Source organism: Athene cunicularia (genome assembly GCF_003259725.1).
Source record: "Athene cunicularia isolate RWA chromosome 6 unlocalized genomic scaffold, athCun1 chr6_part2, whole genome shotgun sequence".
In the NCBI taxonomy this organism is placed as follows: domain Eukaryota; kingdom Metazoa; phylum Chordata; class Aves; order Strigiformes; family Strigidae; genus Athene; species Athene cunicularia.
In genome coordinates this window covers 6,555,003-6,568,190 of record NW_020799106.1, presented here as the reverse complement: position 1 = coordinate 6,568,190, position 13,188 = coordinate 6,555,003, and the positions used below count along the sequence as shown (strand labels likewise).

General features: G+C 42.1%; 1 protein-coding gene across 1 annotated transcript; it reads right to left on the bottom strand.

Moving 5' to 3' along the window:
- Positions 1-560: 560 nt before the first annotated feature.
- Positions 561-13,108, bottom strand: LOC113481818 (nucleolar RNA helicase 2-like; the record flags this gene model as incomplete). The annotated part of the gene is made up of 14 exons (XM_026851756.1): positions 561-814; positions 1,308-1,352; positions 2,168-2,302; positions 2,567-2,726; positions 3,774-3,847; positions 4,314-4,433; positions 4,794-4,955; positions 6,234-6,383; positions 6,641-6,786; positions 8,168-8,353; positions 9,021-9,138; positions 10,280-10,458; positions 11,358-11,433; positions 12,794-13,108. Coding segments are annotated over 14 exons (2,061 nt in total), but the record flags the coding sequence as incomplete, so codon positions are not given.
- Positions 13,109-13,188: the final 80 nt, after the last annotated feature.

The following is a 13,188-nucleotide window of genomic DNA, read 5'->3' as shown; positions in this document are numbered from 1 at the left end:
CGCGCCCCACAGCGGGGAACGGGGCGGCCTCCCCGGGCGGCCCCCGCGCTCCCCGCTCCTGCTCTTCCACATTCTGAGCGGTTTTCCCCACAGCCTCCGTGGGGGAGTTGAGGGCAAACGATCCCAAGCACTGACAATCAGCGGGTGGAGAGCGACAGGCAAGCGGGAGCACCCCAACGGCCACCAGGGCCCGGGCACCCGGGGGATGCTCTCAAGGAAGGGTGCTGAGGGGCTTGATATCAAATGTTTCTGAAAAAAAATATTGGTTTTTAGAACAGGATTTTTAATTCAAGGGCTGCTGAACAGGCAAGGTGCAGTAACTGTCCATGTTTGGAAGAGCGTTGTTCCTCCACAGCACTGAGTTTCCAGTGAAACACTCACCCCCCAACCTGAGACATGTAGGGCATTTAGTTTAATGGCAGGAAAATGGCAACAGATAGTTTGCTGGGGGAAAAAAAAAATCTTCCAAAAAACCCAGTATTTTAAGTCAAGTCATCACACATGACACTTTTTTCTATCCTCGGAGACAGGTTGCTTTGTCAAAGAATAAAACCAAAGAGGAATGTCTAACAGTTTTACTCTGATAAAAACCATCTCAGTCCTGTATCTGTGCCAGAGGTTAATTAAATGACCTGTTAAAATCATGTCCTCGGTTTCCATTCTTAAACCATCTGTTTCTCTTGAAGCCGCTGTCACCTTGCCTCCCATTTCCAAACCTGGAGAAGCCTCGTCCCCCCTCCTGGGGGCACTCTTCCAGCTCAGGCAATTCCTTTGCCACCAACAGCTGCCAGCGCCTGGTATCCTTCCACAGTTCCTGAAACAAGACAGACGTAACAAGACTTCATGTACCTGCAGGTGGGTCCAAGGTACCCTATATCATTAAAAGCCACACGGAATACAAAGCCATTTCCAGACAAATCCCATCAGTGCTGAAATAAGTCAACAGATTGCTCTTGGGAGACAACTCAGTCCTCTGACAAAGGATAAACAATCAAAGGGAGAAGAGGGAGTGAAAATCAACAGAAAATGGGTTAACTCTCAAATAGACTGAAGAGGTCAAAACGCAGAGGAGACAAACAACACAGGATTTTGTTTAATAAAATCAGGTAACAGAACTGAAACGAGAAAGACACACAATAGGGTATTTTGTAATGACTGTGCTGCACTCTGACTGTTGTCTATGCAATGTCCTTATTAGAACACAAACCTTATCCTCCCAAACCACCCTAAGATTCAATCTGATATATGGCCATCACCAACTTTCAAATCATCAGGTTCCCAGGACAATTCTGGCTACAAAAACATACCTGTATGTTACTCAGTTCTTCAACAGGAATATCAAAGCACACTCCCTAATAACAGAAAAAAAAAAAAGCATTTGCCTTCCAGTGTTATATCCAAGAACAGGCACACACAACTTCAGACAGGCAGAACCTGCAACCACTCATACACGCTAAGTATAGAAACCAGAAATGGCAGAAAGCATGGTCTTTTGGGGGAAGCTTTTTATAAACTGAAGGAAAAAAAAAAGCAGTTAAAACACAAAAACTCAAACCAAAATGCAGATTCAAATGCTCTGTGCTGACAGCAGCATTGCTTGCAATCAGCCTCTGTGTTTAAAAGTAAGACAGACATCATTCGGTGCCACACTTGCACAGGAGACAAGTGTCAGACACATCAGGAGCCAGGCTGACAGTCAGGTGAATGCTGTACTGCTCAGGTCAGGCAGTCAGTCACTGCCCTACTCTCCAGCTGGTTTCTCAGTGCAGTGGTATATAGCATAAGCATGAGTGTACAATAAAAGAATAAAGGTCACAAACAACTACTCCCACTATATACATATTCCTGATGCTATTTTTTAAGGAGAGAATTCTTGCATTACCATTTAGAAGCAATGTCTCCAAGTAAGTGTCTTTTTAAAACACTCTACTAGCTCCAATGCAGCTGTTTTGTTTTGTTTTGTTTAATAGTGTATACATAAACCAGCAGTTTTAAGGGGCCTCAGGATAGGTTACCATTTTCTGAGAAATGAGATCGAGCAGGGATAGAGTGAGGTATCATTTCTATACCGATACTTCAAAGCTCCCACCTCAATCACTGCAAAAAGTGGCCATATGTGTACACCCACTCCCCTACACCCTCCTTCCCCATGGTTGGGTCAGCTTACCATCTTCCCCTTGAGGAAACGCATTGCAGATATTTTGTCATCTACTCCCTCACCCAGCTGTTCTTTCAGTCCTCGCCAGGCATAGCTCATGGTATGTATTTCTACTGAACACTTCAACACCATGGTCACCAAGCCCTTCAGGAAATAGAGAAAAACATTTACAAGACTAAACTTGATTGAACAGCCCGTAACTCACTAGCTAATGAACTATGCAGTAACTTATTACTGTAACGTAGTATTTAGTCCTAAGAAATTAGCTACTAAAAGCCTCTTAAGAGGGGATAACAGCTATTTGGAAATCCTACTGGAAGAGCCTGAGAAGAATAGGCCACACTTGGACTAGATGCAAGCAAAAATTCATTTATCCATTCTTGTCAGCACAGATATAGTGTTATTTACCGCAGTTGAGTTGAGTAAGGACCGCTGCTGTATGTGAGATGCCCCAGAAATATGAGCTAGAGCTGCAGCCAGGGCAGCAACAGCCCCTTTCTCATCTATGAGCTCTTGAGCAGATTTTCTGAAGTAGTCTACTGCAGAAGGAGGAATGGCCTCCAGCAACCTACACGGTGAGAACAAAAGTTTAAAAGATCAGCAAAGGCCAGTACAAAGTGCAATCATGTTTAAGACAGACTTCAGATTAATGGATTATCTCTAAAAGCTTTGGCTATCATGCCCATACTTCACTATCACTCATTTAACACCTTCAGGATGCTGAATACCCATCTTCCCTGTTCATTAAGCCATCGTATGTTTGAGAGCACTGCGAAGGCTCTATCTAAAATATCAGCATTCTTAAGGCCATACCACAATAAAGTGTTGCCAGCAAAACCAAGAACCCCTTGCTTTTACTTCACAAGGAAGAGAAGCAAACCACTACAATGCCACTGCTGGGCGGGGGCAAGGCACTTCTTGCTCTCAATGCAAGCTGATTAAATTGGTTACTTCTCAGAGTGGTAATGAAAACAAGCTGGGACATGGAGCACAGCTACTTCTCTAATGCTATTTTTGGTACATCAGCACATCCCACCATTTTTCAGTATGTGATAAACCCAACACTGTGCCCATGATCTCCTTTACACTGGTCAAATCCTTGCTAATTTATTATAATCTCTGTCACTGGCATTTCCACAAGTGGGGCAGCAAATGTAAACACAGCTGCACAGAATAAAAACCACAACCCTTGAGAATAAAATGATACAAAGAAACACAGGACAGGGCTACACTACACTCACCACTGCAGAGTAACTCTTCATTATACTAAGTGTTTCTCTTTATACACTATAACTGTATTATCTGAGTGCACAAAATCCCCACAACAATAATTCCCCATTCTGCTATTGATTTCCGATGATATAAATGAAGGTTAACTTTTTCCAAGAACTTACATAACATCATGTTCTATGAAAAGGTCTATGTTTAAGCACACAGAGGGTTACTATTATCATCTCATGAATACAAGTCAGTGTCCACAGGGAAACCAGTTGACTTTTATAGCACAGGTGAAGACATGCTCACACACAGGTCTGATCCCTCAAAGCTTTGCATCAACAGCACTGCTGTTGCTAAGATCTCTAGACATCTTTTAGGAACAGGCAAATAAACTTACTTTTTGGCATCATTACTTGAAGCTTTAATTACATCTGTAGCAGAGGGAACACCTATACGCTTAAATGTAATCCCCTAAAATCAAGAAAGCAAATTAGTTGGTGTTTTCAGCACTCTACAACTCAACTCTACCTAAGTCACGTTACTGTGACCTCTAGTTGCTTACTGTTTAGAACATCAGCACAGTCTTTACTCAATTTAAATTACTTCTAAAGCCAGAATAAAGCTTTTCTTTCAATTCTTGCCTTTGTTAATCTGGAGCTACTTTACATCAATTTACATGCAGATTTTAACAAAAGGCAAGATCTCCATACATTCCTGTCACAGCCTGCCTGCTGACAGCAAAACAGTGCTGCCAACATGGGGAAACTCATGAGACATTAGAACAGATGATACAAAAGCATTTACAAACGCTTGCCAAATACCAACATTTTAGGTCTGCTGGACTCATAACCAGCCATGGTTACAAGGTCTAAGAGTGGCAGTCTTCTTAGAAACTGAGTAACTTCATTAGAAGAGGTCTGACCAAGGTGCAACTCACCGCTTTGTGCTCAACTTGTTTCAGAAGATCTTCTTCTCTTCTCTGAAATAAACAAATGCAGATCCCAGTCCGGCCAGCTCGACCCGTACGTCCAGAACGATGGATGTAGGAATCAACATCCTTCAGAAATTCAGATTAACATGAGAAAACTGTATGTCATTTAAACTGTTGACATTTATACATTGTGAGAAAGAGAAAATGCAAGATAAATTCTAATTCAGAAGCCTAAGGAGTGATACATTCTGTCTCTATACCCAAACTTGTAACTACACACAAACCACTCAGGTTTGCATATGGCTACCCTGCCCAAGGTAAGGTGCCTCAGGTTTAACAAACACTTTGACATAAGGTTTTATTCAATAAAAAGTTCCACTGAAGTTTCAAAAGAAAATCCACTTCATTTCTGAATCAGAGTACACTTCTGGTGACAAACACAGAAATAACCCACTGTTCTGATTTCAGTTTCCCCTGATGACTTACTTTTGGTGGTGAACACTGTATAACAAGGTCAACCTCAGGAATATCCAAACCACGGGCAGCTACATTTGTTGCAATGAGAACTTCAAACACGCCACTTCGAAACCCTTTCAATGTAATTTCTCTCTGTTTCTGTGGAATGTCACCATGCAATGACTGGGCATCCTGTCAGTGAAACAAACAATTAACATTTCATTTAACAGAGGAGTCTAGGCTGAAGTATCTAAAGACATTCAATTACAAATCCCAAAATATTGTGCAGAGCAACAGAAAATAATTACACAGCTGACACCAAAGGAATATAAAGCATCCTACTTTGTGGTTTGATCCTTCTCTGGGACAGTAACACTCATAAGCAGTAGTTCTACCATAACATTATTATTTGTAGCATACCAAGAGCAAACTGTACAATTTGCAGTCTGCCATGCCACAACGGCCCACTTCAGCTTTCACTTCCGCTGGAACAAATGGAAGCACCTTTACTTAAGCACTGCTTGTCAAGAGGTAGGAAGAGACTTTGCTGCCTTCCCCAGGAAGCCATCCCAAAACCCACAGAGGGTGAAGTTTTCAGGGCATTCCCAAACCCTACAGGTGATCTGAACAACCTCCACTTTTAATGGGACAAGAGACAGAGCAAGTGTTTGACAAGGAGAAAGGGGAGAGTCACAAGCTCAGAATTCAAAACAAGTAACACACTAAAGCAGAACTTACTAGTGTAAGAGAACTACGTCCATACTGACACAAGAACAAAGTCATTGGATTTACTCTGAAAGCAGCAGGGCCAACAGACAAAAATTGTTGCTGGAAGATTTTAACATGGATGGTATATGACATTTATCAAATACTGGGCAAACTATGTATTCCCACCACAGCTCCTCCTCCATAGATTAGTATTTAGTATCAAACAGGATTTTCTCTAAAAAAAATCCAGCACCTTTCCCTACACTCAAAAAAAGGGTAATAATTCAAGCAAGCATAACAAACCTGCTCAATATATCACCTGAGTTCTGAACAAACTATTAAATGACTTTCGAAGAGCAAGAAGACATTCCATTCTACCATATCAGTTGGATTTTCCTGAATAGACTGTTCACAGAAAAAATGCCATTAAGAGATGCGAATCCAAAAAGCACACAAACATGAGAAAGAATGTGTGTGTTATACTAGCTCCTGTTTATTACCATTATTATTACCTCCTGGTTATTCAGCACAAGCTAAATACTTTCCTTGATCCTGTCCTGCATGATTTTAAAGCCTTAAGAATTCACAATCATAGTCAAGAGGGTATTTTATCTGCAAAGCTCTACTTTTAGAAACAGCTTTCGTAAGTCTTAAACCACCCACAGAAACAACTTTATCCATGCAGCTGCAACCTCATATATATTTCAGAGCATTCAACCCCTGAATATCCACAACTGCTGCTCTCCATTCAGACCCCAGTACCTGTTTGAGAGAAGCATTCATAGCCAGCTCATTTGCTTCCTTTTTGGTCTCACAAAAGACAATGGTCCGCCCGTGGCTGCCACTGTAGACTTGAATGATATCTCCAAGAACTCCTGCTCTCTGAGATGAGCGACACTGTATAGCCAAGTGCTGTTTGGGAAAGAAACACGATAAGAATCCCATGTTAAACCTAAGCCACACACAGGACAAAATGAACGCAGAAATAAATGGGTTTTTTTAAGCTTGTCAACTAATGTCCCCATATGAAAGCTCTGCTTAAAAAAAATCTGTATGTCAATCGTATGAAAAGTCACTGCACACCCCCATTTGTGAAGTCAATGCAGAATCCACTTCATCCAGGCCATATGCTCTCAGGACCTGCACTGCTCTGCAGCAGAATCACTTACTTCCACAGTTGTGGCAGTCCTTTGAGTCTTCTTTCCAATCAGGTCAATTTGTTCATATTCCTCTTTCATGTATTTTTTTGCTACATCATATACCCATCGTGGACAAGTTGCAGAAAACAGAAGTGTCTGGGGGTTGTTTTCAGAACCTGGAAGGAAAGGCCACTGATTTCAGTCATCACAACAGAGTCTGAAACTTGAGAACTGATAAAAAAGCAACAGAGTTGCTCACAAATTGGGTGGTTTACATATGCAGTAAGTAAGCTACAAGAAGAAAACTCAGAAGCAATTTTTAATACCCTTTAGACACCAAAGGCAAAATTTCAGCAATTTTAACTGGACCAAACTGAATCCTGAATCTTGCCTGATAAGAAATGCAAGACACATTTCTAGACTGTCTCTTAAAAATGGTTTAGACCATGCCTGAAGTCCACCCACATACCTCTTGTGTCAATCCCTCTTTGCCTGGTATTCCAATACTAGCTAGCTGTCAACAGTATAGCTATGTGCAAAGGAAACAGGCTCAAAAGGACACTCTGCAGACCCAGGGGAAGAATTACATAACAAGATAGATTACTCCAGGTAAGAACAGTTTAACAAACAGTATCCTGAAGAAGTCCAACCTACCTTCGTACCTCCACAGGATCAAGCAGAAACACACACACACATTTCAGAAGAACACTTATTATTCCCTACAATTTATCTTTCAGTATGAAGAAAATTTTTATGATTGAATAGTTATGGCAACTCTTCCAAAACCTATACAGATTTCCTTTTTTAGAAGATTATCTGTACTTTTTGGCTGTCAGGACAAAGACTGACTGCAGAAATGGGGGGAATGTAAAAGTCAAGTCAAAATGACAGTGGCTGCACTGGGTCAAACCTAAGATCCACAAAGCTCATGTACTCTCTCCAAAACCAGTCAAGTGTAGTTAAAGATATGAAGAAACTCTGCAACCAGCTTTCTGTGGCTTCCAGAGCCAGAAGTGATAACCTTACTTTTAGTAATCCTTGATATTTCTACTTCCAGTAATTCATCAAGTCCCTTCTCAGAACTTCTGGCATTAGTACAATATGGCAAGGAATTTCACACTATTAAAATAACCTCTTTCTACTCTGTACCTGCTACCTAGTGTTTTTTCTATATGCCCACTACATCAGAAGGAAATATTCCATAGCTGTCAACCTTGTGTGATCACAAGTGCACAGACATGTCATCACTTTAACCCTGTGCTTAGACACCACTCTCAGGATGAAGACTACTACATCTCAGGGAGTTGGGTCGGTTTTGTTGGTTTTTTGCCTTTTTTTTTTTTTTTTTTCCGCTCTGCTCCTTCCAGAGATGCCATTCCAGTCCTTCAGCCATCTGTCACCTTGCTTTGAACCTTTTCCAGTTCTGTTACTCTTTTCTGAGGTCCAATAATATCATCACACACAAAGGATTCAAGTTGGGGGTGCACTAGCAGTTTTCAAATTAGCATAATTTTTTTCTACATTGTTCCTTATTCCTCTCCTGATGTCCGAATTTACCTTTTTTATAAGCAAATGCTAAGATTTCTTCCACTTGTTCAGCAAAGCCCATGTCTAACATGTGATCAACTTCATCCAAAACAACGTGCTTCACACTGGAAAGTTCCAGCTTGCTATTCTGAATGTGGTCTTTGATCCGTCCAGGAGTTCCCACTAGAATATCAATGCCACTTTTAAGGAGATCAACTGAAAGAAAAAACAAAGAAACAAGGACAGTGTCAGAATGCTAAGAGACAACAAGCTAGAAAGTTAGCAGGACACAGCAACACTTCTAATTTTCAAACCAAAAAGCTACTGTCCTTCACTCTGATCTCTGAAAACAAAGTCCTGTGTCAGTCTGGGCAACAAACAAGTAAGCCAAGTGGCAGCCCAAGTTGCTCTGATACCAACTAAACCACAAGCAAAGTTACAGTAAGATACACCAATGCACGAACAGCATTAAGCCGGTATTAGAAACCTCCAGAGCTTTATTACAGAAAAAGGCTTTAGTTCTTCAGCTAAATTCTTTTTCACAGCTACCTCTAGAGACAGTGAGCCATACACACACACAGAGCTCTGTATTTCCTAGGATGGTTGTCTAGTCCCAGTAAATGTCCACACAAAAACCACACAAACACACAGTAAGGAAGAAACTAAAACGACTTGTCACTTCGCACAACTACAACCATTCTTTTAAATAAAGATTTATTGGAACTAAAATAATTCAACCCAGGCTGTATGCTTCCTTCAAAAGCAATGTCATGCTTCCTGACTGAAGTGAAACTCTGAAGAAGAAAAAAGCCAATTTTATTAATGGAACGCATGTGGAGAAAGTCAACTCCAATCCAGCAGTAACTCCTTCCTGTTTACTTACGCTGTGCTTTATATGGAGTTCCTCCATAAAAACAAGCCACTGACAGTTGTCTGGTGAGATTCTTGAAGTCTCTGGCTACCTGAGTGGCCAGTTCCCTGGTTGGAACAAGAACCAGCACCTGGAGGGAGTGAAAAGAGACAAAAATGCAGCTGCACTTGCGAGAGGGTGCTAGGAGAAAAGGGTTTACTTCACATCAAACAGCCTGTACTCCATTCTACACTTGTTGCAGAGATGCACCATCCCAGCAATATTTACTGCCATCTGGAATCTGCACAACACAACCTCATAGACAGCAAGAAAACCAAGATAAAGCATTACAAGATAACTGAGATGTAGAACAGCAATATTTTTTAAGTTAATGCCAGATAAAATAGACACCAGTAACATTACCAAGGACAATAAAGATGCAGTTCAGCATTAAAGGATAGGAACAGTTGCTAAAAATTTGGAGTAGTAAGATCTTTAAAGACACACAGCATGATGCACTCTAGCTATGTATCCTCCTTCTCCATCTACCTGCCTTCCTCCAGTATCTATCCTTCCCCCCTCCATTTTCTTTGAGAATGGAACAACAAAACAAAGAGCTGAATTCCTCTCTAGAAATTTTTCAGACAGTAGGATTTTGAAACTTACATCACCTTTAAAGTTAATAAAGTAGAAGGATGAAGAAGGCAACAAATCTGCAGACTACAGCAAGTTTTCAGTCTAATGATAAATATATACACTTCATTTATGTGGGAATATGATATCTCACCACAGGTATCTGGTTAACAATTCCATCTCATGCTTAAGCAGAAATGTAAACACCACTTCATCCATTAAGTTGAGTCTCCGGACAGAAAAAAACAAACCAAAAGCCTTCAATTATCACCATATGGAATTTACAGTGAGAAACAACCTCAATGGACGGAGACAGGATCAGCTGACTCAACTTGCTGCCTCAGAAGAGGCAGGGAACTGAACCTCAAAGCTGCCTGCCAGCTTCCTGAGGACAACAATCTGGAGTCCACTAGCTACTACTGCAGTGCCCTGACCATTCTCCCAAATGCAGTCACAAGGAACCCTAAACATGAAACGTGTTGTCCCTGTGATGCTGCAAAGTCACACTGTAGCTCCTGATCTGAGCAAAGTGTTCAGTATTACAAACACCAATAAGGAGAAAGAAATCCCAAACAGCAACCCTCAAAGAAATTACAAAATCACTTTCAAAAACTGCCATATTCTAAGGTTTTGGTGTGAACCCTTAAGTGGCAAGTTACTTTTGGTGCACGGCCTCTTCTCCCATCTTGCGAGACACTCTGAAGCTTTTCAGTCAGAGGAAGAGCAAAAGAAAAGGTTTTCCCAGTTCCTGTTCGAGCTTGAGCAATTAGGTCTTTGCCATCATATATGGGCTGAAAAGTCCTCACTTGCACAGGGAACAGGTATTTTACACCTCGAGCTGTAAGATAATCCAAAGACATTTCATTAAAAGGTGAACAATTAGAAGTCCTCATATACAACTAGCCCAAATGTGTAGGGCACATCATGTCAAATCCTGTACACAACAGGAGATGCAGCTTAGAAATCACATCTTTGTTTTGACTCCTATTCTAAATCAAAAGGTATCCTGCCCCCATATCTGAGCATCCATGATGAATACAGCCTTCTTTGTGATGTTTGGCATAAGACAACAGGAGAAAAAGAAGAACAAAAAACACACGTTTTTTCTGATACAGCACAAAATTTTGTGGTAGCCTGGTTCTGAAAGTGGGGAGGAGGTGAAGGCATTTGTTTCAAACCATTCTAAATCTTCAGAGGTTTTGCACAGTGGAGTGAAACAATACATCCAAGATGAAACTTCTGAGCAAAGAAAACATAAAGGAACAAGGAGAGTTTTGTCTGAGGAACAAGAATCATACAGCTTCCCAACACAGCGGACAAGAACTCTACAGTGATTACTTCCTCAATAAAAGTAATCAAGAAGAGATATAAAAATGCCCAGAAGTGTGACAGTAATAGACAACCTGTTCACAGGAGCCAAATAGTTTTCACATTACACTTATTTAAGAAGTGATATTGTAGACAACAGATAAGGGAACTGAAGTAAAGACACACAGTAAGTAGAATGATACTTATGAGAAAAGAAAACCTGTCTCTACAATTTATATCTAGGAATAACTGTGTAGAAGAATAAACTCACCTTAAGGGCCCTGAAACTGAACAAAACAATTGTTCCTACTAACAGTAGATTGTTTGAATCTACAGTGACTGCTCATGTGAATATTCTTACCACACTATAAATGTAACAGAATGCAGTTCTGGATATTTACAGAAATCTCTTTTACCACATTAACTAACCTTTGAGAAGGCTGATGGTGTTTTGGGAGAGAGGAAAATTGGAGAAGGCGCCTTCTTTTGCTTCTTCTGTCAGTTCCTAACAACATAAAAAGGAAAAAAAACCACAACATATTAGCCGTAAGAGATGAGCAAATAACATACACTACACAGACACACAAGAAAAGCTGTGCATTTGATTTACTACTGCACTTTACCATCTATCTCCTTTCCATTTAAAGAAAAAGAAAACCCTTGAGATGCAGGTACGTCACAAACAAAAATGTCATCACAGAGTAAGTGGGAAATTTTAATCCAGCCACCTGTATTAGAAAAGATACACTGACACAGGCTGCACCCTCAGTGTGACAGCAATTTCTACAAGTGAATCCTGGTTTTTACATCAGTCTTAAGACGTCCTGCCCAAGGTCTTACTGCTCTTGTTACCTGCAACAACTTGTTTTAAACCACGACTACTGCTATCTCCTTCCTAATTCAGATACACCCGCACCACCTTTTAAGACCCATGTAATCTCAGTGCATCATGCACATGTGCTTAGCAAATCAGAAGAGGGAAACTACTTGTTAAAAATCTGCACTGAAATAATCAGAAAACTGTTTTTTCACAGCAAAACATATTTGGTGTCCCAATTCACTGTGTGAAGCAGGAACTTCCCTTTACGTCACATCAACTCAGTACACCACACAAACAGCTTAACTTTGCACACCAGGAGATACGTACTTAAAACTCACCATTTAGCTTCTGTTTCAAAGACCCAAAAGATCACATAATTACACCTCATGTGCAAAAAGCACTTTCTTGACTCACATTCCCATCTTAAACACAAGAGAGAAAACTACCAAGTAAAGGCCGTATACAGGGGAAGGCAAGCTGCAGGGCCCTCTCGCACACGTGTGAGGCCAAGGGTGAAATCTGAACAGAGAAAACCCCAGAAGCGGGAATTAATGAGGATAACCCCGACCTTCCCTTACAGGACACTTTGCCAAATACTCTGTCAAAGGACCTGTCAGCAGAGAAAGCCTCATCACAGCACAAAAGCAGCGCACTGTGCGCAGGAAGAACGTTTGCACAGCAGGACCCAAAACAAGGTGCTACATGAAGACGAGTGAGCACATGGTAACTGTTCCCCGCTAACTAAGTCTCTGCAAGAGAGCTACTCCAAACGGCTTGGCATTTACCACAAGGGGGAAAGCAGAACGGGGAGACACAGCTACCACGTGTTGGTGCATGTGCCGCCACACTTCACTCCCCGCCCGATGCCAGGCGCTCCCCGATGCCCAGGATCGAGTGCTGGAAATCCAACGGGAACGGCGGCAGAGGCTGCCTACGACAGCCCTCACACCCCAAGTCTCCACCACAGCACTCAATATGAGCCCACTCATTATCAGTAGGAGTTTAATTAGGCAAGACAAGGGCTCCACTGGCAAAGCGTTACTACCTCTGGGTCGCTGTCCTGCTCTCCAGCGGCTGCATCCCCGGACACGCTCTGGGCTGCTGGGGACGTCACATCGTTGCTTATAGCCGAGGAAAGTTTCACCGTACGCTCAGAGCCATTGCCCTCCTCCTTGGCTTTTTTTGTCTTCTTGGGCAGCGGGGGCTCAAAGTCACCGTCGCCCAGCCCGCTCTCCTCGGGCTGGGCCTGCTCGCCCTTACCGCGTCGCCTCAGCTTCTCCCGCCGCTTCAGCTTCTTCTCCTGGGTCTCCTCCTGCCGCGGGAACGCAGGGGTTACGCGGAGGAACGGCCTCCCTCGCCCGCCCACCCCGACAGCCCGCTGTCACCCGGCTTTAGCACCCGAATCCCCGCGCCCGGGTTCCCCCCCCGCCCGGTTCCCCC